General features: G+C 40.0%; 1 protein-coding gene across 5 annotated transcripts in view; it reads left to right on the top strand.

Moving 5' to 3' along the window:
- Positions 1–24,893, top strand: part of AMPD3 (adenosine monophosphate deaminase 3) — a 33,635-nt gene extending 8,742 nt beyond the window's left edge. For 2 of the 5 annotated variants that reach the window (XM_088057397.1, XM_088057396.1), the window contains exons 5-18: positions 376–595; positions 3,022–3,151; positions 4,591–4,719; positions 10,958–11,152; positions 11,396–11,527; positions 12,419–12,582; positions 13,739–13,865; positions 14,691–14,854; positions 16,842–16,962; positions 18,918–19,091; positions 20,145–20,255; positions 21,176–21,273; positions 22,278–22,369; positions 24,222–24,893. In XM_088057397.1, the coding sequence (XP_087913523.1) occupies positions 376–595; positions 3,022–3,151; positions 4,591–4,719; positions 10,958–11,152; positions 11,396–11,527; positions 12,419–12,582; positions 13,739–13,865; positions 14,691–14,854; positions 16,842–16,962; positions 18,918–19,091; positions 20,145–20,255; positions 21,176–21,273; positions 22,278–22,369; positions 24,222–24,238 (1,874 nt within the window). In that variant the 3' untranslated portion in view covers positions 24,239–24,893. Of the gene's footprint in view, positions 1–375; positions 596–3,021; positions 3,152–4,590; positions 4,720–10,957; positions 11,153–11,395; positions 11,528–12,418; positions 12,583–13,738; positions 13,866–14,690; positions 14,855–16,841; positions 16,963–18,917; positions 19,092–20,144; positions 20,256–21,175 lie in introns of all 5 variants that reach the window. The other 3 variants (XR_001331883.2, XM_014257904.2, XM_014257905.2) reach the window with 3 other exon arrangements.
- Positions 24,894–27,107: the final 2,214 nt, after the last annotated feature.

Here is a 27,107-nt window from a genome sequence, read left to right as displayed (position 1 = left end):
TTGTTGAAAAATCTCAACTGTATTTCAACCATCCTAATTTAAATAGTTCTGCAAGCACATTTTCAAACTTATTCCAACACACAATAATAAAGAATATGATTAAATCTGTATGCATTGGTTCAGAGAACTCTAACTAATAACATGTGACATTTGAATTAAGGTAGGCACTTAATTTAGAGAGGGGCTGCAACCAAAGCCTGTGAGAATAAAGCTTTGTTGTAACAGCAGATCATTTATAGTAACTGAATGGGATTTTAATGAAAGTACTGAGACCTGTTAGAAATTAAGCTTTGCAGAAGCAGAAAGTTCTTTTTGTAATGATTTTGCCTTTTGTGTAAGTTATTTCTTCTAACTATAATGCAAATTGGTTTTCAGATTTCCATTCACCCCCAGAAGAAAATCAAGATCCTTATAATCTCGATGATGCTCCAGACAATTTGGATTATGTTATCAAGCTGAAAGGTGGCATTCCCTTTGTTTATGACAACAAAGAGATGATGGAGCTCAATGAGCCTCGGAGTTTGCCATATCCTGACCTGCAGACCTACACCCTTGACCTGAGCCACGTTCTCGCTCTAATTGCAGATGGCCCAACGTATGTTCCCCTTTTGTTACTCTCTGCCCCTTCAGACTGCTGCTTAAGTGGCTTAGTACTTCTTTGATATTTAATTCCTCAGCATACCAATTCTATAGGAGTGTTTGTTTTGCCTTTCTCAAGCATTAATGTATTATGGAAAATCTTAAAAAGGAAAAAATACAATGCCACCTATGGCTACCTTTCATTTCTTTGGTATCTTAGCATCAACCATGGCAAAAAAGAGGTTAACAGAAAAAATCAAGGGATTGGCCAAATGTTTACATTCAAGTCAAATCTGACCAAACTTCTTGAAGCATGAGAACTGAAACTTGAACCTTTTTTTTAAAAAAAATTTGTTTTGGCCTATGCTGAACCTGAGGTTTTTGAACAGTTGTCCAAAATTCCTTCATGTCTATTCTGCTCGGGTTGCATGAAGAGAAACCCTGCATATGCAGAGCAAAGATTAGCTCAGCAACATAAATATTGTCTGATTTGTTCCAGATGTTAATTAACTGCTCATATGCTGCAAAACTAATTTGCACAATCAAAGTGAGTCTGAAATTTCCCAGAACCACCGAATTATTGTGAAGTCTCTAAAAACTAGAAATGTAACAACTCCAGTAGAGTCGGTGACACTCATAACAAAGCAATGTCCTTGCCTAGTGCATGATAAAAGCATGTGCATCCAGTTTTAACTTCCTAGCTGAGGGTTGGAAACACCATCTCTCATGGCTTCCACACCAGGAAAGGAAAAGAATGCACTCTAGGATGGAACTAAGCAGGAACCTGAGCTGTTCCAAGCTATTTGCCCTGTGTGCCAGCACTGCATTGCTGGTCCTCCTGCCTGGGAGAGATCATCACTGACACTGTGCCCAGTTAGCCCCACCTAGTGCACTCTTTCCCCTGTGTGTCTGTCTCACAGGTATGTCAGTCTGTCTCCCTCCTGCAGGGACAGTGGCAGAACAAGCCTGGCTCATTTCCTAAGCCCTTTCTCAGGAGCCAACTCCTGTGCTTCTGCCAGTGTTATCAGCTCCAAATCAGTGCCAGCTTGAGCAGGCTTTGGTTACAGTCAGCAGTGGGCAAATGCATTCCAGTTGCAGTGCGTTATATTCCAAGACAGATAATGAGAAGATAAAAGGACGAGGAGGAAAACTAGAAACAAGCATCATGCTGAAGCCCCTTTTGCAGTTTTCTCTTAAACCTTAGACCTCACAGTTGTAACAGGAAGCCCTAAGTAAGAGGGTAGGTAGGATAAGTTGTGGTAGGACAAGTTAGAACACTCAGGATCTTGGTGAATGTAGGTTACCTTTTCCTTTCACTACTTCAGAGGAAGCTTTTGCAGGCTCATCCACACTCCCTGAAAAATGTGCACAACCCAAAAGTAAAAGGTCTTTCCCATAATTCTGTTGCATAAACTCTTCTTTTGTTATTGTTTCCCTGTTTGCAGCAAGTGCTTTCCTGTCATTTATGCCCATCACATGTGGGGCTGCTCAGGGATGAAGAGTCACTGTTCTTTAATCTTTGCTGTTGGTAAACTGATGAAATCTCATCCCTACTCCTCAGGCTTGTGGCCTTTTGGATAACAGTAGACCCAACAGGCTTCCTGCAGTGGGGAAACAGGTCTTGATCAGTATTGGATTCTGTGAGACTGGGTTTGAAACAGACTTCCAAAACCATAATGGGATTTGTGTCCTATTGAGGAGAGATTGGCAACAATAAAGCAGGAAAAAGAAGGCTATTACATTAACAGTGGTACCAAAATATTGTGGAGTCAATAAGAATTGACAGATGGTGAAGAGAAAAACCATGTCATTGGTTAAAAATAGGAGAAACATGACAGAAGATGAAAGTGAAGATGGAGCTCTGAGTAGGCAAGCAGGAGCAAAAAAGCATATTTTCTAAAAAGGGTACAAGAAATTATTTTGGAAAAAAATATTTCTATACAATATATGTGTTCTCAGGGCATGAAAAATGAAAGCATATTGGATCTTTTCTTGGCTTCTCACATTTGACTGAAAAAGCAAATAAATTTGGAGGATTTTTAAAAAAAATTCATGAGTAAGGCTGGATGACAAGTTGTTTCTGTTATATATGAGAAGATTATTCTGTTGGAAGTACCATTTTAGAGAAGTTGCAGTTGACCTCACATTTGATTATAGGTTTCATGCTTTGGTCATTATTACTAAAAAGACTGCAGTTTATGCACAAGTATAGTGATGGACAAGTTGAAGGACATAAAATGGTTGAGTTCTGTTTGAGATTTCACTAACAACTTTGGTCTGAAATTGGCTTACATATTTGTTAACCAGTAGGATAAAAATGGATTTGTCTTGGACCTCATAAAATGCCCCAACTTTGTTTTTACTTTGAAAACTTTGATGTTCTTTATGAATTTGAACTACAGCTAGTTCTAAGTTACAGTTAATTTTTGTTTTCTTTTACAGAAAAACATATTGTCATCGGAGGCTTAACTTTTTAGAATCTAAATTTAGCTTACACGAGATGTTAAATGAAATGTCAGAATTTAAAGAACTAAAGAGTAATCCCCATCGAGACTTTTATAATGTGAGAAAGGTAAGTGTGAGAAGGATTAAAGGCATGACACTGTTTTTAGTAGGAGTTCCAGCAGTTTTGTTTTTCTTATGGGAGGTGTAGATGATATGCATGAAGTAGTGTGTGCATTCCACTCAACTGAATTAAGTTATTTTAAGAATGGTAATGTTTTTCTACATGGGAGCTCTCCAGGAAAATTAACTTGAATGTGCGTGGGTTAATTGGATTATGCTAAACTAAATTGTTTACTTATTCAGAATCAAAGGGGCTTAATTGTGTGTGGATTGCTTTCAAGGAGTGAAACAGAGTTAATCAAATGAAGCTCTCTTGGATTATGAATTAAAAATATCCATATGGAGGTTTAATTAATTTTAATGAACTCAAAGACATTCAAGTGCATTTTTCTTCTTTCATGTAGGTACATCCTACTAGACTGTAGTAGGAACAGCTGTATAGATTTTAGATTATAATTGCATTTCATATTGAAAATAGGTGTTTAAATACATGTCAAAAGACCTCCCACAGAAACTAAGCTGAGGGTTCATGCTGCCATCAGTATCTGGTAAAAAAAGTCTGTGTGATATATTAAGTAAAAATATTATCTGAGTTGTAGTCTTGGCTCCCTCTGAGATACACTGGGCTATAATTAGGAGAAAGGTAGGGGAATCAAGGAGCTGATTTAATTTCCTGCCATATTCACACCTAAGGGAGCTGTGTTCTCTTCAAAGTGTGGAAGCAACAGTGTTAGGCTGTTTCATTTGCTTCCCTTTCCTGAAGTGGAGAGGAAGTTACTGCAGTTACTGCTTCATTTTGATAAGTGAGATTTCTTCACAATTGTTGCTGGTGTTTTTAACCACTTGAGGTCCATTTTGCATTCTCTATGCAACTGGTAGAGAATCCTTATTTTGTAACTTCAGGGTTTGCTAATCCTTCTTGTTACATTTTGGTTAGCACTAGTTCATCAAAAAGTCCTCTTGGCTTTTCCCTATAATGCCCAGTGTGTTTGCTGGCTACCATTGTGGTAATAAACTATCCCTCTGTAAAAGCTGTGAATGCTTTTCCAAGAGGGTGGAAGCAGATGAGCTGTCAGGTAAGTTCTTGTGGATTTCACCCTTCTGACTGCTAAACGGGAACGGGAGGATCTGTCAGCTAATTCACTCAAGTGGCAGAGACTCAGCTCCCAACCTGACAGTTTTCTTGCATAACCCTGGAAAGACGTTTGCTATGTGCCACATTCAGTGAAAACACTTCAGCAGCTGACAGAGACTTCAATAATAAAACACACGGTGACTGAGACATGCAGAGGTGTGGGTCGGGTGACTAGCACAATCAGTCTGATTACTGAGGAGCTGTAATTAACAGGATTGTACTTGCTAAGTTCATCTTTTTGATCTAAAAGCAAATGTTCAATGTCTCTGGGCATATCTTAATTATTTTTTAATTACCTGCTGTTGAATAAGCCACTCTGCAAAAGGATTCGTGTTGTTCAAAAGCACAAAATGTGCATTGCTTCTCCTCTGGCAATAAGCACGTTCCAGAGAGGAGGAACCAGCCTGTTCTTCTCTGCCAGAGACCATCCCTATTGCCAGGTACTGCTTGAAAAATTCTTGCTACACAGAGTTAATCTTGCTTAAAGTATTTTTATGAAGCAAGCTCACAAGCAGTATTTTTCTGAAGCACTCTGGAAAGTAAACTGCATTGTAGACACAATTCCTCTAAGCCCTCAGATAATCTTGTTTTCTGTATCTTGCTAACCCCGGCAGTGCTTGGAACTGTAACTTCCCTGAAGTGCTTCCTTGCTAATAACAGTATCAGCAGTGAAGCATTTGAAAGAAAGCCACCCTTCTCAGCCTGTGTTTTTGGGATGCCTCTCTGTCAATCCTAAGTGCTTACTGCTCACAAGGAACAGGATTCACCTTCCCGAAGGGCACTTGGTGATGTTGTGTATCGCATCCCTCAGACACAAGTGTGGAGGTCCTGGTACAATCTGCTTGTATGAAGGAGCCAAAGTAATGGATGGAAAATGCCAAAATTAGAACAGATATGAATGTAGTGGTAAGGTCAGTCAGTGAACGTGTATTGCTGCATTTAGAAAGGTACAGTAGAAAGTTGGCCAGGATTAATAGTTAGCATGACAACCAAACATTACTGGTTTTCACTTGTCTCCTGCCCCCTTCCCCACTTTTTTCCTGATTTACTAGGAGTTCTCCTCCAATGAGATCATCTAGTTCTTAAATCCCAGGATAAAGCTCATCTTAAATAAGGGACATGCATGTTTATATCTTATATATTGAACTGAACTGGAATGCATCCCAAGATATGTTTTGCACTGATCAAGCTGGACCTGGAAAATTGCCCCTTACTAAGGACACAGGTATTTCTCTAGACAGACAGGAATCCACAGGTGGTAAGACAGCATGGCTGGCTCCCCTTGGCTCTCCACAGGAGGTGAACAACTGTCTGTGAGGAAAACACTAACTTTAGAGGAGACTCTTGAGTCTGCCATCAGCAGGATTCCTTACGTCCTCCAGCTGATGCACGGCAAAGTGCAGGCAACACACATTTCTCACATAACACTGCATGAAGAATGAAATTTAGGAGCAGGAGTTTAACTCTGTGGTGCACAAACTCAGAACTGAGTTTTAACCTTTGTGTACCAGGCTGTCTTGTCCTATGTATGAGGTTAGTTTGAGAAGGGCTTGCTGTAGACCTCTGTGCCCAACAGCCTCAGATAATTTGGAACAGACAGTTGATTTTTTTTTTTTTTTTGAGGTGAAGCCAAGAGATTTTTTTACCAAACATTATTTGCTACCTTTGTAATGGATATCCATGTACTGAATTGGCAGGTGTCCTTCGCTGCAAATAGCTTTGATACAGTTTCTAAAGATGACAAAAAGTCACAGCCTAAGCCTCTTTGGATATTCTTTCTTTCTGTAGCCAGTATTTCAGTGTGTCAGCAAACCAGACCTGAGGTTATGTCCTAGCAGTGACTTTGACACACCACATTCTCCTGCCTGCAGGCTCACAAGTGCAGGTGCCCAACCTTGTGTGGGGAGCTGTGCATGGGAGAATGCAGTTCCTGCATTCACAGCCCTGCTGAATGCTCCACTGCAAGAGTTGGCTGCTGCTGTGACATCTGTTGCATGAGTGCATTGGAACTGAATTGTTATTTCTTTAATTATTGGTTAGACAAAAAAGAAGTAAATTCTAGATGTTTTTCTAAACCACAGAGTTGTAATACCACTGGCTGTACGGGCAAGAAGGAAAGTTAGAGTAGGGTTAAATGCTACTAAATCCTATAGATCTCACAAAATACTAAATGAAATTAGTAGATATCTGCTTTTTAAACATTTGATTATAAGGCTTGTGAGTGAAGGGTGAACCTATAACTTCTCTGAGCTTTGATTCATTCTAAGTTTGCTTTTTTTAATGTTTCTTTTGCTTCCCCCCAGTAGCTACTTAACTGACTTTGGTGATGAGATAGTTTAATCATCTAAACCAAAATGACAGTGAATGGGGAAGACTTATGGGTTAGCATCAGATCCAAAGGGAATGCCCCTTCAGCATGACATGGGATGGTGCCTTGCCACTGTTAACTGGCAGCAGATCTGGCTGTTGTGCTTTCAGAGCTCTGAGTGCTGCTTCTCCCCTCCTGCCTTGCAGAGATGCTGAGACAAATTATTGTCTCTACCCTTGGTCTTGCAAGTGAGCGCAAAATACGATCAGGTGTAAAGGCATCAATTATTATTATAATGTTTCTATAGAGACCATAAAGAAAGCTTTTCCTATCTCCTTTCTTTTAGTAATTAAAAGAACAGAACAAGAGATTTTCTCTTCATTTCTGTATTTGTGTGAATACAAATGCTTGGGTTGGATTCTGTAGCCAAACAGGAAGCTGGATATGCAGGGATTCTCTTGTCATCTCTCCTGGTTTCTGGGTTGCTCTGCATGGCATAAATATGAATTAGACAAGCTCCCAAGGAGCTCTGCACAGCTCTAGGGACTATTTCTGCTGCCAGGAGCATTCCTGCACTACTTGAGGACAGAGCATTATGTGTCTCCGCCTCTCATGCCTGTTAAAGAACTGCAGGGAGAAAATCAATCACACTGTATAAAGCTTTGCATCCTATCAGAAAAGCTGATGCAGTAGGAATGTATTGATGAGTAGGGAATCTAGCAGTGGGATGAGGAATGATTTCCCTTCAATCCAGCACTGAAGTAAAGCCTGCAGAGGATCATGCAGCCCATAGCTGTTGGGTTAGAAGTATTTACAAGTAAAAGTGTATGCATTTAGAAAATGTGGCAGTTTAGAACTATGGATACAACTAGTCCATGCCCTGGAAAAGTTCAGTGTTACTAAAAGGGCTGGCCTTGGCATTTCTTCTTGCTGTATTTATCACTTATCACTCTGAATCCAGCTCATATGCCCAATTCAGTGCAGCACTGTCTGTGATATGCACAGATAAGCATCCATAAAACAGATTTGAGATGGAGGTTTTGTGGGGATCTGAGTGACAGTGGAAGGAAAGAGAAGGAATGCAGGAAGATAAGCGAGGAGGCAGAATGGTTGAGGGAGGCTTGTGCTGGTTAGATGTGGAGGGCAGTGGGAGCTCCTTCAAGCTGTAAGTTGTACACAGATGTAACCACCTTGCCTGAGAAGGACAAGATTTCACCCCAAAGCCTGCAGAGAGAAGCACAGAGTGGTCAGGTCAGCGAGGAAGGGAATGGAATAGTCTGAACTAGGAATCTGCAGAAAAGAAAGCCTGGCTTCGTTACATGGAGAATTGCTGAGTGAAGGGAATTCTACTATCCTTTAAGCACAAGAAAGCTCATGTCCTCCATCTCTTGAATGATGGAATTACAAGAATTTAACCTTTATGTAAACAACTGTTTCCATTTGTTAAAAGGGTGGGTTCACTGAAGGTGTAATATTGTGTCCCAAGACAGGCTTCTGTCAGTCATTCTGTTTTTCTTTCCATTGAAGACTAATGTGACCTTGAGTGAAAGGTTTTCTTCTGGGGGAAGGGACAATATGCAGGAAATCTGGTTAAGGAAATGCAGGTGGAGGTTTTTTCCCACTAAGGAGAAACTGAGCTGGAATGGCACTATAGTGAGTTTGAAAATGCAAGGAGAATGTTTGCAAATAGCAACAGATAAACCATGTGGTAAGAGTGTGTTACTCATGGTCCAGAAAAGCATCAGCTTATTTCATGTGTAGTATGAAGAACAAAATAGTAACATCTTAAACTGGCTTTGTCTTTTTTGGTGGGGAGGAAGGAGGCAAAGGGGATATTTTGTCACATTTATATAAATTCAGTCTGTTAAAATTGTTTTAGTAGAAGCTTTCATAATAACAATAAAATTAGTAACAGTATTTTAGCATGATGACATTTCACATAATAATAACAACAATAATGATAATAATCTGCCTAGCCAAATCAGCCCACCTAAGCTCTGTATAAGGGTTCTGCGTTCAGATACTTCATTTAGTTAGGATTGCACCCTGCCTGGTAAAACTGTACAAGAGCATACACTCTAACTGTTAGGGTAGCTCAAAGCTCAAGTCCTTAAAACCTTGCATAAAGTTGCATTTATGCTAAAAAACAATAATGAAGAAAAGCTGTGATACTCTTATGACTTTAGACTTGAATCTTTTAGGAGTTTCTGTTACTGAAGTTGCTGCTTGCTCAAAGGTCAATTTATACTAGTTAGCAAAAAAAAGGTAGCTAAAGTAGTGAATATTCTCTGGAAAAAGCATGAAGGAGATTCTAGAAGGATCTTTGTTCTCAGAATAAACCTACTGTGGTTAGCTCAGCTCTAGGGCTGTGTGGGATGTGTTTGTGGGGACTGGAGATGTCACAGGAGCTTAATGAACAGCAAAGGCACACTCCAGAGAATTATTTCTCAACAGGAAGCAGGATTGTAAAAGCAATATGATCTTTGCACACAAGCAGACAAAAGAAACAAAAAGCCTCCTTGCTTTCCATCCTTCCCCTCCTAACAGCACTAAATTCATGTTGATTTACATAAAGAGGAAGTGCTGTGTCTTGTTTTGTTCTAAGACTCATTAATTCCAGTAGCTGAGCCACTATTGGGAACCACTGCATGCTGAAATTCAATAAACTACACTTATTTAAGGTCCCTACACCTGTATTCTCTGCTTATGACTTGCTTTTCATTAGCATTTAGAGCCTATAGGACATCTGTGGATTGTTGTTCTACTCTCCTGTACAAGTTGACCAAGTCTAGTAGTATTTCATTGTTCCAGGAAGAGTTTACAGTAAACAACATTTGTGACTAAGCCAGAGAATGTTTCTTAACCTGAGTAAGCACATGTATAAAATGCACTTAGGCTCAAATATCTATACAAGTACTCTGAGGAGGGTGAGAATACATTGTGTGGAGGTGTGTTTACTGTTTATACACAGCCTTGTTTCCTGTGCATTAATAATGTATTTTATGCTCAGTACTTTGAGACAGCAATATGTTCCTTGCTTTTTCATTTAGCTTTAATGTGCCTGGTATATTTGAATTAGGCAATGATTAGCTGTGTTTAGGATTCAGTTTTATAACCTGGTCTTTATTTATGCTACTGATATTCACAGGGAGAAGCTGCAACAGCTTTTGTATATATAACATACACCTAAAATGACTTCAGGTGCCAAGTGAAGCAGTGGCATTCCTGTGGCCTGGATGCCATGGCATAAACCCAGGTTTACACTGCAGGAAGGTGGCTTATTTGTGTGCTCTGTGATGTGTTTCCTGCTGATCCTTAAAATCAGATAAGGATGTTGATTAGTTCTGTTGGTGGAATGTGAAACTGCATTCACTGCAAAAAGGGGAATGCATTAGGCTCATTTTGTACCTGTCCGTGTTTGCAGTTTCCTGCACAGAGGAGACCTGGATGAGTCCTTTCAGCCATTTAGGTTCAGTGGTTCCTTATAGCTGGTTTATCAGAGTATTTAGTTTATTTGAGAAATTCTTTTAGTATTACGAAGGACTTCACAGAGAAAACTCATGTGACAACCAGCCCCCCAGATCTTGTGAGTTGTTTCTTTGGATTGTGTACCAATAGAGGTTGTTCAGGTAGCAGTGCAAGCTTCTGAGCAAAAGCAAAGCAGACCTGTGGAAATAATTTGTTTCTTGTCAATACTTCTTTTTTTTCCCCAGCAAAACCTGAAGGAGTACTCTCAGCCCTTCTGTGAATTTGCACTTCCCTTAGTGTGTGAAGAGATCTAAGAAAAGAGATCTGAAAAGTCTGTCAGCATTATGAGTTGCTGTATTATAGTTAAACTTGGAAAAAATGGTGACAAAAATCTCACATGTATATTCTTCAATTCTAGTGGCCTAAGATGTTTCATATGTTTGAAATACAAAAATAAATTCTGCTTTTGGAAATGCCTGAGAATTCCAAGTGTCTTCAGTCAGTGACAATAGTTATAACCACAGTCTCTAACTGGAGAGGCATTGTTGATTCATTAATGAAGTAAAAGGATATTAAGGGATCAGTGTCCTTTAAGGAAGTGTCAAATTTAATCTGAACCCAGGGTCAGTGATTGGCACTTAGAATGCATCTTGTTGAAAATTTTCCTATTAAATAGGAAGCTACTAATTGAGGGCTACTTTACTTACAGTCTGCTTATTGAATAATTCTACCAAAATCAAAATCTCAGGGTTCTGAAACATTTTGATTTGCTTAGGCACTAATCCATTTGTTACTAAAGGAATATTTTAGAAGGCTTTAGTCCCTGTTGTCAGTGACATAGATACTTTGCTAATTAAGTTTATGAAGATGGACGATGAACATAAATAACCTTTTGTTTTCAGGTTGACACTCACATCCATGCTGCTGCCTGCATGAACCAGAAGCACTTACTGAGGTTTATTAAGCACACCTATCAAACAGAGCCTGACAGGATTGTTGCAGAGAAAAAAGGCAAGAAGATGACTTTAAAGCAAGTCTTTGAAAGCCTTCACATGGACCCCTATGACCTCACTGTAGACTCCTTGGATGTCCATGCAGTAAGTCTAGTAAAAAGATAAAACAAATGGGAAAAAGCTGTTTTCCAAGTGCGAAATTGTAGTTTCTACAATGTTTGCATGATAACTTACTAAATCAGAATTTGACTTCATGCTTACAGTGCACATTTGAAAGAAGTTATCACAGAATTTTTCTTTTCTGTGCCTTTTAATGCTAGGCAGTTTAATTTATGAACTATTGTGTGTTCTTAAAACTACAGTTATTTGGGTTTTTTCCTCCTCCAGGGACGCCAAACATTCCATCGATTTGACAAATTCAATTCCAAGTACAATCCAGTTGGTGCCAGTGAGCTGAGGGACTTGTATTTGAAGACTGAGAACTATATTGGTGGTGAATATTTTGCTCGTATGGTCAAGGTAAATAAGTTTCAAGCTTTTCCAGCTGTAGAGAAATGAAGGTTTGTAGTAGGTTTGTGATGTCATAATTTTATACAGACCAAACACTATGTTTAAGTGATTCCAAGTATTGGGCTTGCTCCAGCAATTCCTCAGAGGAAAACCTCTTCTAAGCCAGCCCCTGCTGCTTTCTGAATAATTTTATGAGTTAGAAACATACACAAAAGCTGTCTATGAATTCAAAGCTGAGTTGTGGGTAGTTTTAAACTAATGGAGAGCAGCTGAGGGTCAATTCACTGGTTTAATATTTTGTTAGGATTTAGTTGGCTACTGGTAGTTGCTAGGGAAGGAGGAGCTAAATAAGTGCCTCTGCATAAATCTGCATCTGTACGGGCTTCAAATTAATTTCTTAGAACAAAAAAATTAATGGTTTTTATGATGTAGTAGAGGTCAGCTCTTCTTGAATATACAGAAGTATTGTCTAAAATTAACTGCCATAAAATTGCTTACTACCAAAGATTCTGGGTCAGATTCTCCATTGTTCTGCATATTTTATGTAGACATTTGCTGTAGTTTAAATAGTCTAATTCTAATTTATCAATCTTAAATGTAGGTCTGACAAAGGTGTTAGTAATGACTGCACAAGAACATTGTCCTCTAAAAGGAGGTGTTAGTTATTCCCAATTATATGTACAGTTAAGTTATACTCACATGATATTTGAGCTAGCTTGCTAGTAGAATATTTAGATGCTTAAAATAAAACAATGAATTAAAATTCAAGAGATTCCCTTTGTCTTTAAAGGGTACCAATACAGTTATGTCTGCTCTGAGAAAAATGCAATGATAAATATATTTTTAGCTGTAAATGATCTTAGTGTCCATATTAAAGCAAATATATTTATTACTTACTAGGAAGTAGCCCGTGAACTAGAAGAAAGTAAGTACCAGTACACAGAACCCCGCTTATCCATTTATGGACGGTCTCCAGATGAATGGCTGAACTTGGCAAAATGGTTCATTAAGCATAAAGTTTATTCCCCTAATATGCGCTGGATAATTCAGGTTCCCAGAATCTAGTAAGTAATCAGGAGCTCTTGGTAATCTTAATAGTTTGAAATCATACCAGTGACTTAATTTCTGATAATATTTAGATGGCTTATTAGCTGTCCTGTAGTTCTATTTATAAGCAGTAGCTTGGGAGATTTATTTTTGACCATTGGTGTAGTTTTCCTGACAGTCTGGGGGTGGAAGACAGGAGATGGGGATTGAATCTACTCTTTATGAAGCTATTCAAAACTACTGTGAATTATTTGTAAGTCTGAAGATATTGAAACCATAAAATTACAACTGGGTGAAATCAAGCTGCATTCAAAGGCAAGTTAAAATACAATTTAGTAATGAGAATAAATCAATTCCTGAATTCCATGAAAGACTAGAAAATGTTCTGTCAAACTGTTATCATCAAGATTAGTGACTAAATGACAGTGAACTTGGAAACAACCCAGACTGATGATTTCCAAACTTCAATCCTTATCAGTTCTTCTTAGATTTTAAGCATCCTTTGGGACTTTATTTCTTTGTTTCAAATAGTGTGTTGCAATACAGTCTCCCCTGATAATTTTGTCAGATTTAATAGCTGAGCTTTATGTTTTGAAGTGTCCCAGTTGGAGTATGAGTAGAAAAGGAGCTGTCACAGTCACATATATCCCCAGAGCGTGCTTTTCCTTGGGGAGAAAGTTTCTCTCCTTAGATTTCTTACAAAGCAATTTCTTACATGCATGGCACAGTCAGCACTTTGAATAAGTCATGCACTAAGTGGCACATGGAAGCACTATCCCTTTTTTCTGAAAGGCTCACTAAAACACATCATTCTACTTTCATTTGGAGTAGTTACAACTGTAGGAAACATAATCTTTCACAAGAAGTAGCTCCTAATCTCCCCTGTTGGTACGTGGATGTCTGTAAGGAACAGGGTCACTGCTCTGAGGCAGCATCTAGCCCTGCATGCTGTCTCTATTTTTGGAGCACTTGAGAGCTTCAGCAGATCCTGGATGAAGCAGAGTGCCAGGCAGTGCAGGAAACAGAGCACAAAGACAATCTGCCCTGACATAAACTTTGAATTTCTGAATCTTGGTGGAACTGAAGCTCTAGAGTGTACTCAAATAACAGAAAATATGAAAGTGAAGGACAATGCAAGCTTATTAAAGAACATGTCTATTTTTCCCCCTTCAGTGACATATTTAGGTCTAAAAATATTCTGCCTAGTTTTGGGAAGATGTTGGAGAACATCTTTATACCTTTGTTTGAAGCAACAATCAATCCCAAAGACCACAAAGAATTGCACCTATTCCTCAAATATGTAAGTATGTTTGGGTCTTCTTTCTCACATGAAATGGATCCTCTACTGCTCCTTTTTTCTTTTTTTTTTCTTTTTTTTTTTTTTTGGTCCACAGCTGTTCCCAGACAGTAAAAAGCTTTCTTCTTCTCCACAGGCTGCTAGCATTATTATTGTTTCAAAGCCCTGACACATAATTTAGTACAAGTCTGCGTGAGGTCCTATTGTCACATAACCTGTTTATTTCCTCAGAAACAGCTCAGCTCAGCAGCTATTTATTTGTCCTTTCATTGGTGACCAAAAATGTTTGCATGCTGTTGTGCATCATCACTCAGGAAGGGTACTTTGAGCTGCTTCTGAACTGGCCTCCAAGAAGAAGGCAGCTGAAAGGAAGCTTTGTGTAGATGGGGCTGGAGCTCAGGAGAGAAGCAGGGATGTAGCTGCTGGGACAAGGTTAGCACAGATATTTCTGAGTGTGCCTCAAATCAGAACTCTGAGGTTTGCTGGGAGCCTCTTGCTTTCAGCTGCTTATCAAAGTCAGCAGAGGAGTTCAAAGGATTCTAGTCTGGATCTTAAGGAGTCACTACAGAAGCCTGAAGGCTTTTGTGCACCTGGGCTTCCTGTTTGTCTCAGAAGAAAAAAATTGGGTAAAACTTTGACAAAACATGTAATTCCTGCTGTGTGCGTGGTATGGTAGGATGCAGAGCAGCAGGACTAGGATAGGGATGGAAATGAAGGAGGAAGGACTGGATGCTTGTTCAAATAAGTCCTGAAGCAAGAGTGGGTGGCACTCCCAGAGAAGTTTGCTTCTTGAAGCCCCTGATTTCTGTGAATTTCTTCTCCCACCAGGTGACTGGCTTTGACAGTGTTGATGATGAATCCAAACACAGTGGCCATATGTTCTCTGACAAGAGCCTTAACCCTGACCTGTGGACCAGTGAGAAGAATCCCCCATATAGCTATTATTTGTATTACATGTATGTGAACATCATGTTGCTAAACAACCTTAGGAGGTAAGTAGACACTTTTCTATTGTACAAGCTTCCAGAAAATCAGTATCTTTCTCTCAGACTGTCAGTGTCTAGATTACAGATTTTCTGAAGCAAGGGTTATTTTGAATTATTTAGAGAGTTGAGTACTTGGGATATTTTGAAAATACTAACAATAGAATTAATTCAAACAAAAAAAATTCAGAAATTGTAGAGGCATCAGATTAATATCTTGGTTTGATATTTGTGTGTATCTTGGGTTTTTTTAACTCCTTAAAGCTGCATATACCAAACAAAACAAAAGAAGGAATCCTACCAAACTCTTCTATTGACCCTTGCTTGGCTTTGCAGCATATTCCCAAATACAGTGTACTGGCTCTTGGTGCCTGGCTATCTCCTGGTAATTTAAGAGACACAAAGTAATATTGTGACACACTAGCTTAGGGGCTGCTGCATTCAGAGACAGACCTAGTAGGACACAATTACAAAGTGCACATCCAGCTAACTTCCTTTAGCAGGCTTCTTGACTCACTCAGTTGTACTGCTTTTGAGACCAGTGTCTGGGCAAGTAATGCAGGGAGTTATGTGACATCAGGCTGTCAGAGCAGATCTTTGCATCAGGCTCAGGAAAGCCTGAAATTCAACATGAAGTTATGTTTCCAAATTTGCAGCTGACTCATTGAGTGACCTACACAACTGACTCCAGCTGAGGCACAGTGAGGTTATCCACTGATATGAGAGTGTCATCACTTACTCTGAAAGGATTTGGTTCATTTTATTTAGTTATTTAGGTTGTTTTAGTTATTTAGGAAACATTTTGGGATTTTCTTATAGAAGGTGCACAGATTAGTCATTTTACAGTTTTATCCAAGTTAGCATGCAAAATGTTATTTCTTGTCTCCCACTGCTACTTCAAGCATTTCTTATCCTATTTGATGAAAACTCATGATGCAAACACCCACCTTAAATTACCTTGTATGTGCAACAATCAGGAATAGTTGTTAGTTTTAATTGTGTAATGGAAAAGACACGCTACAGCAGACAGCTGAGCCATCCCTTTCTCCTGACTTCCTTTACATTCTCTGTAGTCTACATGCTTTTTCTGTTCCAAAGACAGATTCTGCCAGAACTAATGCATTTCTTTTTTCCTCAAGATCACTTTGACTACTGTATTAAAATGCCCCTGGATAATCATTAAGTGTTCTTTACAGCTGACAGAATTCACCAATGAGTCACTAACACTTAATCTGAGTGCTTGAGTCAACACAGCCCTGACAAGACTGTTTTATATTTTTGGTAATATTAGCGAGGATGGATTATATCCTCACATTAGGAGAAACATTACTGACTTCCACCCTAGAATTGCCTTATATTGTAGCACTCCTTGTTGAAACTGTTTTAAACATCTTGAAATACTTGTGGGACATTTGCACTGAATAACAGGGTCCATTATAACCTCGAACCAGCATCACTTTTAATGTAGATGATAACATAATTCTAGAAATTACAGCGCAAGTCTGGTGCAATAACTAACATTCCTAGATCATCTCTGCTTCTGAGGGTGTGGTTTTATGTTACACTTAATCTGGTGAGATGTAGGTACTGTTAGCTAACTCTTGGCAAGGTGCTTCCCCTTCTTCCCTCATTTTGAACCAGAAAATTTTGCAGCCACAGGTCACATGGGTCGCATTCAGTTTTTTACTGAATTTTCCATCCACTGAAATCCATTCAGTAGCTGTTCACCCAGTGGGTAGACAATTGCTAAATGAGATGTAACTGGGGAAGGAAAGAAGACACAAATATGCCTGGTGGTAGAAGGGGCTTGGGTAGAAGGACCTACCCTTTTGAGCAGCCCACTACAGATAGGCCTGGGTAGATGTCACATCAAACTGTATGAGAATGTGTAACTTAGTTTTCATCTGTTTAAATTCACATATTACTGGCAGTTATATACCAAACAGATAAAGAACAGTGCTTTACTTTAAGTGGAACTTACTTTTAATCTCTTCAGGGAGAGAGGCATGTGCACTTTCCTGTTTCGACCTCACTGTGGAGAAGCTGGGTCTATCACACACCTTGTTTCTGCCTTTCTGACAGCAGACAACATCTCTCATGGATTGCTCCTGAAGAAGGTATTGCTTGGTTGCTCCTGAACTAATCACTGTGTGTTCAGACATCCATCACTGGTTCAAACAGAAGGCACCAAATTGGCATTTTTCTGGGCAGCCCAAAATTCATTTTGGGCTGGCCCATTAATTCACTTTCTTAGCAAGGCACAAGTAACTCTTCAGTTTGGTCAGGAACTCCACCCAGAGCCCCCCAACACCAGAACATGTGGGCCTGTTGGAGGGAGTCCAGAGGAGGCCAGGAAGATGCTCAGAGGGCTGGAGCACCTCTCCTGTGAGGAAAGGCTGAGAGCATGAGGGTTGTGCAGCCTGGAAGAGTGTGAAGGCTCCAGGGAGACCTTCTAGCACCTTCCAGTAGCTAAATAGGGGTCACAAGAGAGCTGGAGAGGGACTTTTTGCAAGGGCAGGTAATGGCAGGACTAGGGGGAGCTGAAAGAGGTTTAGAGTAGATACTGGGAAGAAGTTCTTTACAGGGAGGCCCTGGCACAGGGGGGGATGAAGTTGTGGCTGTCCCATCCCTGGAAGTGTTCAAGGCCAGGTTGGATGGGGCTTTGAGCCACCTGGTTTAGTGGGTGGTGTCCCTGCCCATTGCTGGGGGCTGGAACCAGATGATCTCTAAGGTCCTTTACAAACCAAACTGTTTCATGATTCAATGAAATAAATAAGCTCAACTGAACTTCCTATTCTTAAGCTACAAAAAGACAGCTTTGTCATCACAGGGAAGGAAAATCAACTGTTCAGACATGTCAAAGACTTGGCAGCACCCATTTTTGGTTACTTATTCCCCATTATTATATTACCAAGCAGAATTAAAACACATGAACAAAACTTAAAACTTTAGACTTGCTACAGTTCTTCTGGTTTAGTCCCAGAAGAACTTAAGGAAAGCTCTCATTTTTGCTCTACAGGGACAAAGGTCATTTTTTCAGATTGGCATTTCTGTACTTCAGGGTTCACTCAGAAGTTCTTTAAGGATTTGATTATTTTGATCAAGAAATTCAACATAGGTTTTGACACAACAGTATTTTAGGTAGAACAAATGCTTTATGGCAGAACAAATGTTATAATTCCTGGCACATTAGTTAATGAAAACCATCAGTCAACCCATCCTCAGGGCACTGTTTCATAATTAAAATAATTGGTCAGTGGGTGGCAGACTTGTACTGAGCTTACTGTAATTTTTCAGGAGTTCCCTTATAAGTGAGTTTTTTCTGGTTAATGCTGGAAAATTCTCTGTATTTTTCAACATAACCAAGAACAAAGAAAAAATGTGCCTAAAATCATGCAAATACAAACGGTAATTTGTAATGTTAGACCCAGACAGAGCAGCACTAAAGCAGTGTATGACCAAAGCATTCTTCTCTTCCCTCTCTCCTATGTGGCCTGGTGTGATAAGATGGCATAGCAGGTACTAATAATAGTAACAGTAATAAAGGCACTTGTCAGGTTCATAGGTTGTCTAAGGCAAAACAGTAATAAAGATGACGTGATCGCAGATTATTTATATTATGTACAACAGCAACACATGACTTCTCATAAATTAAAACTTATTTTGCTCCTTAAATTTATCTATTGGACTGCAGCTTTGGAAATAAAAAATTTCTTAGCAGTTCTTGCCTGTTTTCTGTGACTTCCAGGTTTTGGGGGAAGGTATGCAGCCGATATCAAATGCAGGGCCCATAATGGTCATATATTACTAATCTACAGTAACATTAGTCACTGTATTTTTAAAAATATGACATCTGTATTTAAGAACATAAATTATTTTTATAAAGATCAGTAAGATTTAAAATTCAGACTTTTAAATATTTCCTGGAGAAGTCATGGTTCAATGTCAACCTAATTTTTTTTTTATCTTAGCCTTCCCCCTGTAGTGCTGTTCCCATTTTATCCAAGAGAAATCATTCTGTCTTTCATTATCCCATAGTACCATTAAATGCTGACTGTGTTTTGTTTTTCAGAGTCCTGTCCTCCAGTACCTGTATTACCTTGCACAAATACCCATTGCTATGTCCCCACTTAGTAACAACAGCCTATTCCTGGAGTACTCCAAAAATCCACTACGGGAATTTCTCCATAAGGGGTTGCACGTCTCCCTCTCCACAGATGATCCTATGCAGTTTCACTACACAAAGGTAGGAATTGCAAAAAGCACCGGCTTTGAATTTGGCAACAGCACTACACGGGTCCAGAATGACCTGAAAGCTGTTTTATTTCATTGCTTAGGACATAGTGTCATGTCTTTCAGTCACTTCATTCATTCTCCCTCCTCATTCTCTGTCTACTACTCACTGTTAGGCTTCAGAAGGAAATGTCTGATTTCCTAATTATGTTTCTTTTGTACTCTTGCCTCTCCAGTGTTGGCTGTTGAAGTATAAAATGAAGGATGAGGCTGAAGGGAGGTTTGAGCCTTCATAAACAATCCTCTAGAGTGCCAGGAAAGTCCAGTTTCCTTACTCTGACAAGTCTGGGGAAGTACATTACAAAAACACGATGTGGAATCTCAAGATGACATATGAGCAGCTTGCTCAGGGAGCTGAAACAGATTCCTGTCCTTGGGTGGCCTGGCAGGCCAGGAGTGCCTGGTCACCAGCTGCGATGCCCTCGTTGGTGGCTGGCACCGATTTGAGCCGTGCTGTGCCCAGAGGGGCCCGAGGGAGGCTCAGCTCTGTGTCCCAGGAGCAGGAGAGCCCTGCTGGCCTTGCCCTGGGCTGGCAGCTGCCCGGGGACACGGAGCTGCCGCCGCCTGGGCCATGGATGCGGCCACACGGAGCGTGCGAGTCCAGGGCTGGCACAGCCCGCACGGCCTGGGAGGGCCCCAGCGAGAAATTGCCCTGCTACCTGTCCAGTCACTCAGGCTTTACAACTGCTCCAGGGTGTCTGGGGGCCCTGGGGGCTCCTTTGGAATTGCCTAAGAAATGCCTCCGAGGATCTGGGCTGCAGGCTGCAATTTATTAGACTAAGCTAACTGGATACCCAGTGCCTATTAATTATTAACCAGCAGTCCTTGGGATATTTGAAATGAACAATTTCTTTTCACAGTAGTTGTGATTTTAAAGTTTCAAACTTCTAATTTTTCACAGCTGTCTAAAGAGCATGTATCAAATCCTTAATTAGTAATGAGTACGTATCCCCATTTATGTCTTATTTACATATAATTTAATATTAAATGTATTTTGGTGCTGCAGGAAGCTCTCATGGAAGAATATGCTATTGCAGCTCAGGTGTGGAAACTAAGTACGTGTGATTTGTGTGAAATAGCAAGAAACAGCGTTCTACAGAGTGGATTGTCAGATAAGGCAAGTATGGCTGGAAAACCTCTTCTGTGAATATTAGGGCAAGTAGGAACCCAGAAGTCAATAGTCCAAACACTGAACAGCAGGTGCTTAGTGATGTATTTGTGCACATCCTTGTCCTCTTTTCCAGGAATAGTCACAAACTATCTGCTGTGCAGTCTTACATTACAAGTATTAACAAGACTTTTCCCCATTAGCTTTGTTTTGGAATTCTCATGTAGAGAGACCAGGTGTCTGTTTATACTCTGTTCTCCTTCCAGTTACAAACTTTGAGTTATTTGGGTGATACTGTTCTGCCAGTGATTTTCTATATCATATCTTAGCATTAAGTAAAAACAAACTGCCTGTCAGAAACAAGACATATTTTTGCTTAAAAGGGAATGCTACAGAAAATATTCTGGTTTAGATAGGCAGTCATATTAGATTAAATTCCCTTTTGGCTTTAAAATTCTACACAGCCAAGGCTTTCTCTAGGACTCACTTTACAGCATTCTCTCTTCTACGTCACTGTTGAACATTTCTCTGAAGGAACTGGTATATGAAGGGGTTTCATGAGTATATTCTGTTGTTTCTTCCAATATTCCCTGGTGACAACTACTTATTTTCCTCTTGTGCGACATTTAACCAACAAAAGAGACCAAAGCCTCTTTTTGCCCTCTCACATGCAAGATGTGGCAGTGAAGGCTGAACATTAACACAGAGGGTTTTAGCAAGCCAGACTGAGTGCACTTTTGAGTGATTATATGGATAAACTCTGGCCTTAAAATCTCCTAAACTGGTTAAGACTCTTGAGGAAGAGTTCAAAGGCCAGCTGGTTGAAATTGCTCTTTTTGCTTGTACTGGACTCAACTAACATTTATTTCTGCAATAAGCCAAAGCTGTTGAACTGACTTCTTCCTTTTGACTTTTAATCCCGTTCACAGGAAAAGCAGAAATTCTTAGGGGTGAATTATTGCAAGGAAGGGCCTGAAGGAAATGACATTCGGAAGACAAATGTTGCCCAGATCCGGATGGCCTTCAGGTACGAGACTCTGTGCAATGAACTCAGCTTCCTGGCTGATGCCATGAGAACAGAAGATATTTCTACCCTGTCCAAGTAGTTACAAACTCAGAGAAAACAGAATATGTCCCTCTTAAGCAGGAAAGATGCTAATTAACCTCACATCATCTGTCTTTGAGGCCACGGGGACATAACTGGACAGAGACAAAGGGAGTATCTGTGGAAGGTAAACAGCGTTTGCCGTCACCTGTTACTGCATTATTCTCATTGCAAAGATTTCCGTTTCTACAAACATTAGGCTTTTTAAGATTGCTGTAAATATTAAATGCAAGCTCAGAATCATGTACTATTTGTTTCATACTGTCTTAACTGTGCCCTGCAGTATAGTCTGGGAAACCAGAGAGAATATCTGTAGTGCAGCTGTGCTGTGCACCTGAGGATCCCACAGGTGCTGACAGCACATGCCCTGGGTTGGTCCTGCAAGTCTCAGTACCAGTCGTGGCTTTTAACATTTTTAAGTTTAACCCTTTATTCATTAGCAGTTTCTATGGGGTGCAGAATTTTGAGGCTACCCTTTGATTCTGGAAAGTGTTCTGACAGAGTTTTTAGCTCAATGTTTCAGCAGTTATATTGGAAAACAAGAAAAACCAACATTGGGTAATCTTGTTCAATGACTAATTAATACCTGTTGTTATGTAGGATGTCAGTGAAGAACAGCAGATGAATGTTTTTTAATCAGCTTCTGGAAAACCTGTGTCAAAATCACTATTATACATTGTGATGAGTCTAATTATATGATGAAAATTTTGCCTTGAAAGTTGAGAACACTTTTTTTATTGCTTTGTAATGGGAATATTATGTGGATATGCCCTTTCAAATTACTTAGAAATTTATGCAGATAATTCTGGTTCCATGTAAAGAGATTTTTTTACTTGAAAAGGGGAAGTGTTCTTATGAATCAGTGGTAGAAATGCCAGACCTGGTTCTGGTCCTACTTCTGACATATTTTTACACATTTGTTTTAGTCTATATTTTAGTCGACTACAGCTGAATGGGAAGTCAAGCTGTCTATTTATACAGAAGCCAGCCCACTTGAAATCTGTCATTTCAGATCATGGTATGTTATGTTAAACTGTTTATTTATGAGGAAATGGTTAGTAAAACACAGCTACTGGAGTATTTATCACTTTCCATCTTCTATTTCATCATCCTTACGATACAGTACTACTCTTTCAGAAAGGATTAAAGGTAACAACACAGTGGCATCTGTGTATTGTAGAAACCACACAGTTTCACACCAAAAAAGACTCAAGGCCGGGGCAGCAGAGGCTGTGGATGCCTGTGAGTCCAGCAGAGCAGCTCAGTTCAAACGCCTGCAGTGCCTGAGGCAGGATGTGAGCCCAGGGTTAGACCCCTGGCTCTCTAATATCCTGCTTAGGGACACTGAGCTTCTTCAAACAGGTGTTCAGCATTAATGCAGAAAAAGCCAATAACTGATACTGGCCCATCAGGGTTCACCTGACCTTGAACCCTGCATGTTGTGCTCAGTCAGATGTCAGATCTTGTGCCACTTGTATTTCCTAGGCCAGGCCCTTCTCCTGGAGCTTGGGCACCAACAGCCTTTCTTCCAAGAGCTCTTCAGGTCTCATGTGCCCTTGCAAATGCAGCCAAAAGTTGTGACACCACCAGTACCACAGGATCCATTAATGGCATAAATGTGTAGAGGCATTGAAGACTCTCTCCTCAGGCTGTGGCAGTTCCAAGAGATACCTGCAAGGACACCTTTTTAATGTTCTGCTGTCCTGAATGGAGATGGTGGAAGGAAATGGCACTAAAGTAGGGGAAGGAGGAATTCCTTGTCACTTCCTATAGCTGTGCAGCTTTGCAAGAACCCCCCAAGAGAAAGAGATAAACCTAAAGATGTCAGGAAGCAGCCTGGAATTTAAGGCTGCTCCAAGGGAATCCAAGGCACAAGAGGGAGAGTTCTGGCCATCCACTCACCATCACAGTTAGCCAGTGTCATGCAGAGGGAGCTGCAGTGATTGCAGAAGCTTTTCATCCAAACCCAGGGCTGCAGACAGGTGGTGGGAATTCGACTTCAGCTCTTCAGTGCCCCAGCCTAATGTCTGCAATGTGCCAGATTTCGTATTCCTTGTACCCCTAAAAATCACGTGAAACCACATTATGCTGCCCAGCTGTACAAGAGTAAAATTGTTCCAGGTTCTGTCAGCAGCCCTTGTCAGTCTCACTGTTAGGAACTGTAGCAGCTCATAGAATGCAGTCTCAGGATTGGTGTCATTTGCTTAGTATGAAGTCTGAGAAAGTGGTTTAAGCTGTTTAGCTGCATCAAATGCAAATATCTTGTTTTCATCAGGACAACTTCCTAATAAACTAATGTTACCAATATAACATTATTTGGGAGAAACATTGGCATCCAGGATAAATAAGCAACATGCTTGGTATGAAGAATTTCAATTTCAAGTATTTCCATTTGATAAACATTGCTTTACTTGGGTTGTTTCACCTGAAGATCATTATTAGTGCTGCTTTTGTTGTCACTTACACGTCTTTTTTAGTTTCCTTAAAATTACACCAAATTTGTGTATATATTTAATACCTTTTCAGCTTTCCTTACCTCAGGTTCTAATAGGTCTGTAGCTGCTATTGAAAAAAAGAAAACTGGGTTTGCATATTCAGTGAAAGGACAGTAATTGGGATTCTGACAATAACCACAGTAACACATAAATGGTCATGACCATAAGTTCTGCTTTCTGTGCTTTCTTGTCCGCTGCTTTTAAGGGGAAATTTGGCTTATAGTATTATATTTGTACAAATAAAAACAGACATCCTTTCAAGTTTCCACTGCTACATTTCTCCTGGCATCTTTAATTCATCCTTTAATAGGGCAAATGTTACTGATTCCCAAGTTCAGTTCTTAAGCTTTGCTTTGTTTTCTTTTTTTTTTCAAGTTGCACTTCTGTGCTAATGTGAGGCTGTTCAGAGTAACCTTGTGGGCTCAGGCTGTGGCTGGAATGAAAAGACAGATCCAGCACAAGTCAGTGCTGTACACACAGGACAGGGCTGATCCCCCCAACTCTGCTGAGGTCAAACCTGGTTAGAACACAGCTGCTTTGACTCAGGGGCTGGAGAACATCACTGCAGGTGGCAACTGGGTAAGCACTGCTGCAGGATGGAAGAACATCCTACTTTATTTCTCTTTAGTTCACTAGGAGAGATGCTCAAACATTATTCAAGGCTTCTTTAAATCTGTTGGTTCAAAAGCATTTTATACTTTCAACCTGAAATGGTTCATTATGGTTATTTGATGTTTACAACCTATCTACCTGAACAATTCTTTTCTGTTGTGTTACTTTAGCAAACTTAAGGCATTTGCTCTGCTACTGGAGAATATGTATTTTTTTCACAGCCCAGAGCCACGTTATTGTCTCCTATCATTGTTCTTTATGTGTGGCTAAACATTTCTGTTCTCTTTGCCTAGTTATAAATCCAAGTCTGAAAAGGTGTCTGTAAAAACTGCTTTTTCTTTCTGTGCCTGGGTTACATGATGTTTATGTTTTGCCTCTTGTGGAAGCATTAAACATTACACTAATGAATGAATTATAAAAGAATATGGTTATGGATTTTGTCTGTATATCTCTCAAAAAAATTGTAGCTCCTCCCAGTCTCCACATTTAAGGAGAACTAAAACCACGTGCAATTCAATGGACTAAACCTAAATAAAGCATGAAAACTAAAAAAAAACCCAGTGGAGACAGAGAAGACAGCGAGCACTATTTAGGAGAAGGGGTTAAAGGCTTATCTGGCTTAAAATAATTCAACATTAATGCAAACCAAGCTCTGAAAGTGAAATTGCATTGCTGCCCCCACTGTCTCGGGGTGCCCACCCTGCTTCCCTGCTCATCCAAGCTGTGCAGGGCACGCAGCAGCTCTTGCTGATCCTGGAGCCTCGTGTGGATCTTGAGCTGAGAGTCAAGACACCCAAGCTGGGAGCAGGAAAGCAGCCCTGCCCCTCAGGGCCCCCTCAAGGTGTACTGTGATCTCGTGAGCACACACAACAGATTTATCTGACAAAACACAACTAAGAAGCCAACAAGTGACAGATTTAAATAAACAGTATCAACACAGTTGATACTCCTCCTACAATCACCATGACTTTTGAGGAAAAGCAGAACACAAAACACTTCAGTAGGGAAAGGAGTCAAGATTTTTAGGTGAAGATGAAAACATCATCTCTTTCAGTACACTGTACGTGAGTAGCACTGGTGAAGCACAGGAGTACAGGTTCATCTGTAACTGAGAAATGTGCATTTCTCCCCCACGCCTCTCAAAGCACTCAACACAAAACACTGTTAAACAGCACAGTCTGTATAATCCTGAGACAGTCTGAATAACAGCGGGTCACCAACACCACCACTTCTTTAATCATTCACCATGACAGACAGGGACTGCCTCACATAAAAAGTAGTTTTTGAAGATCTGTTAAAATGGGTCAGAACCACATCAGCATGGAAGCACAGACTGTTGCATTGAACTCCTCCTACCATCTTACACTTACACGTTTCAGAGGTGCAGGCTTCCAAATACTTTAGGCTTACTTTCTGAAAACATGGAACATTTTTAAATAGCACTTAGAACCAAAGAAGAATGCTCATTTCATCATCTCTTGGATTGTATTCTTTGTTCCAGCAGACACACACTGTGCAAAGTTCTAGCCAAGTTCAAAAAACTTGTAATTACTTTTAATATTAGGCCTACAAACCCCATGCCCAGTGTTTACTATTTGAATTTTGATGGGTTAGTGAGGTAAGTAAAGATCTGTTAACTAACATCTTGTGCTGTCCCATCCCTCACGGATGTAACGTTGGCTGGCTCAGAGCGAAATGTTACCTGATGATCCCACACTGTGGTCACTGGAAAAGCACACAGCTCCATCCAGGCTAATTCCAGTGACATCCCAGCAGGATAAGTTTTAAGTCCTTAAAAAATAATGCTGTATGATAAATTCTTGGCCTTGGAAAGAAGCATCTGAAGAAATGACAGTTAACAAAAATTCAGTTTTGAAATGACTGATGTTTAAGTCATACTCATAAAGCAGAATTCTGTTCACCCACTTAAAACAGGTGAGGATAAAACCTCTGGCAAGTTATCTTCAAGGATGACTTAACAACAGAAGCCCAAAGAAAATACTTACTTACTGTCACATTACTTCTATTACAATGTGTGAATACAAAATTAAAGCATGATGTGTATGCAGTGTAAGGACTAAGGCCAGCCAAGTTAACATACAGCTCCTACTTACATCAAACACATCCTTAGGGCTTCCTGAGAGGGCTGTTCTTCCAGGATGTAGCTGGATGCAAAGCACAAAGAACCAACATGTTCCTTCCAAAAATAATGGATTTGGCACATACAGCTCTACAGGGTGAGACTGAACAGCTCAGTTCAAACCTGTAACACAGAGACCTCAGTGGTTGCCCTGGTTTCCAGAAAGGGAAAGAGCATGGATTAGTAAACCTTTCTAATTATGTATAGAATTTTCTTGAAAGGAAAGATAAGGAAGGTAAATAAACCATTTCCCACAACAAAAAAGAACCATGCCCATCACATTGATTGATTGATATGGTGCCTAAACTTAAAACCTAGTGAATATAAAGGTTTGCTAATTGCTCTGGTACACCTACGTCCTGCTCTGCCTGACAACTGGTCATTTTATCCATTCTAATTTCCTAATCTGTTAATTAATTTCTCTCCCATTTCTGCCTTGGCTTCGAAAGATCCAAACAGATAAGCCAAGTAACTAGACAAAGGAAACAGTTACATTAATTATATATCTC

This window comes from Pseudopodoces humilis, chromosome 7 (assembly GCF_049639895.1).
Source record: "Pseudopodoces humilis isolate 2021_Gansu_Grassland_sample_001 chromosome 7, ASM4963989v1, whole genome shotgun sequence".
In the NCBI taxonomy this organism is placed as follows: Eukaryota; Metazoa; Chordata; class Aves; order Passeriformes; family Paridae; genus Pseudopodoces; species Pseudopodoces humilis.
Note: the sequence above shows the minus strand (reverse complement) of the source record. Positions and strands in the feature narration are given on the sequence as shown.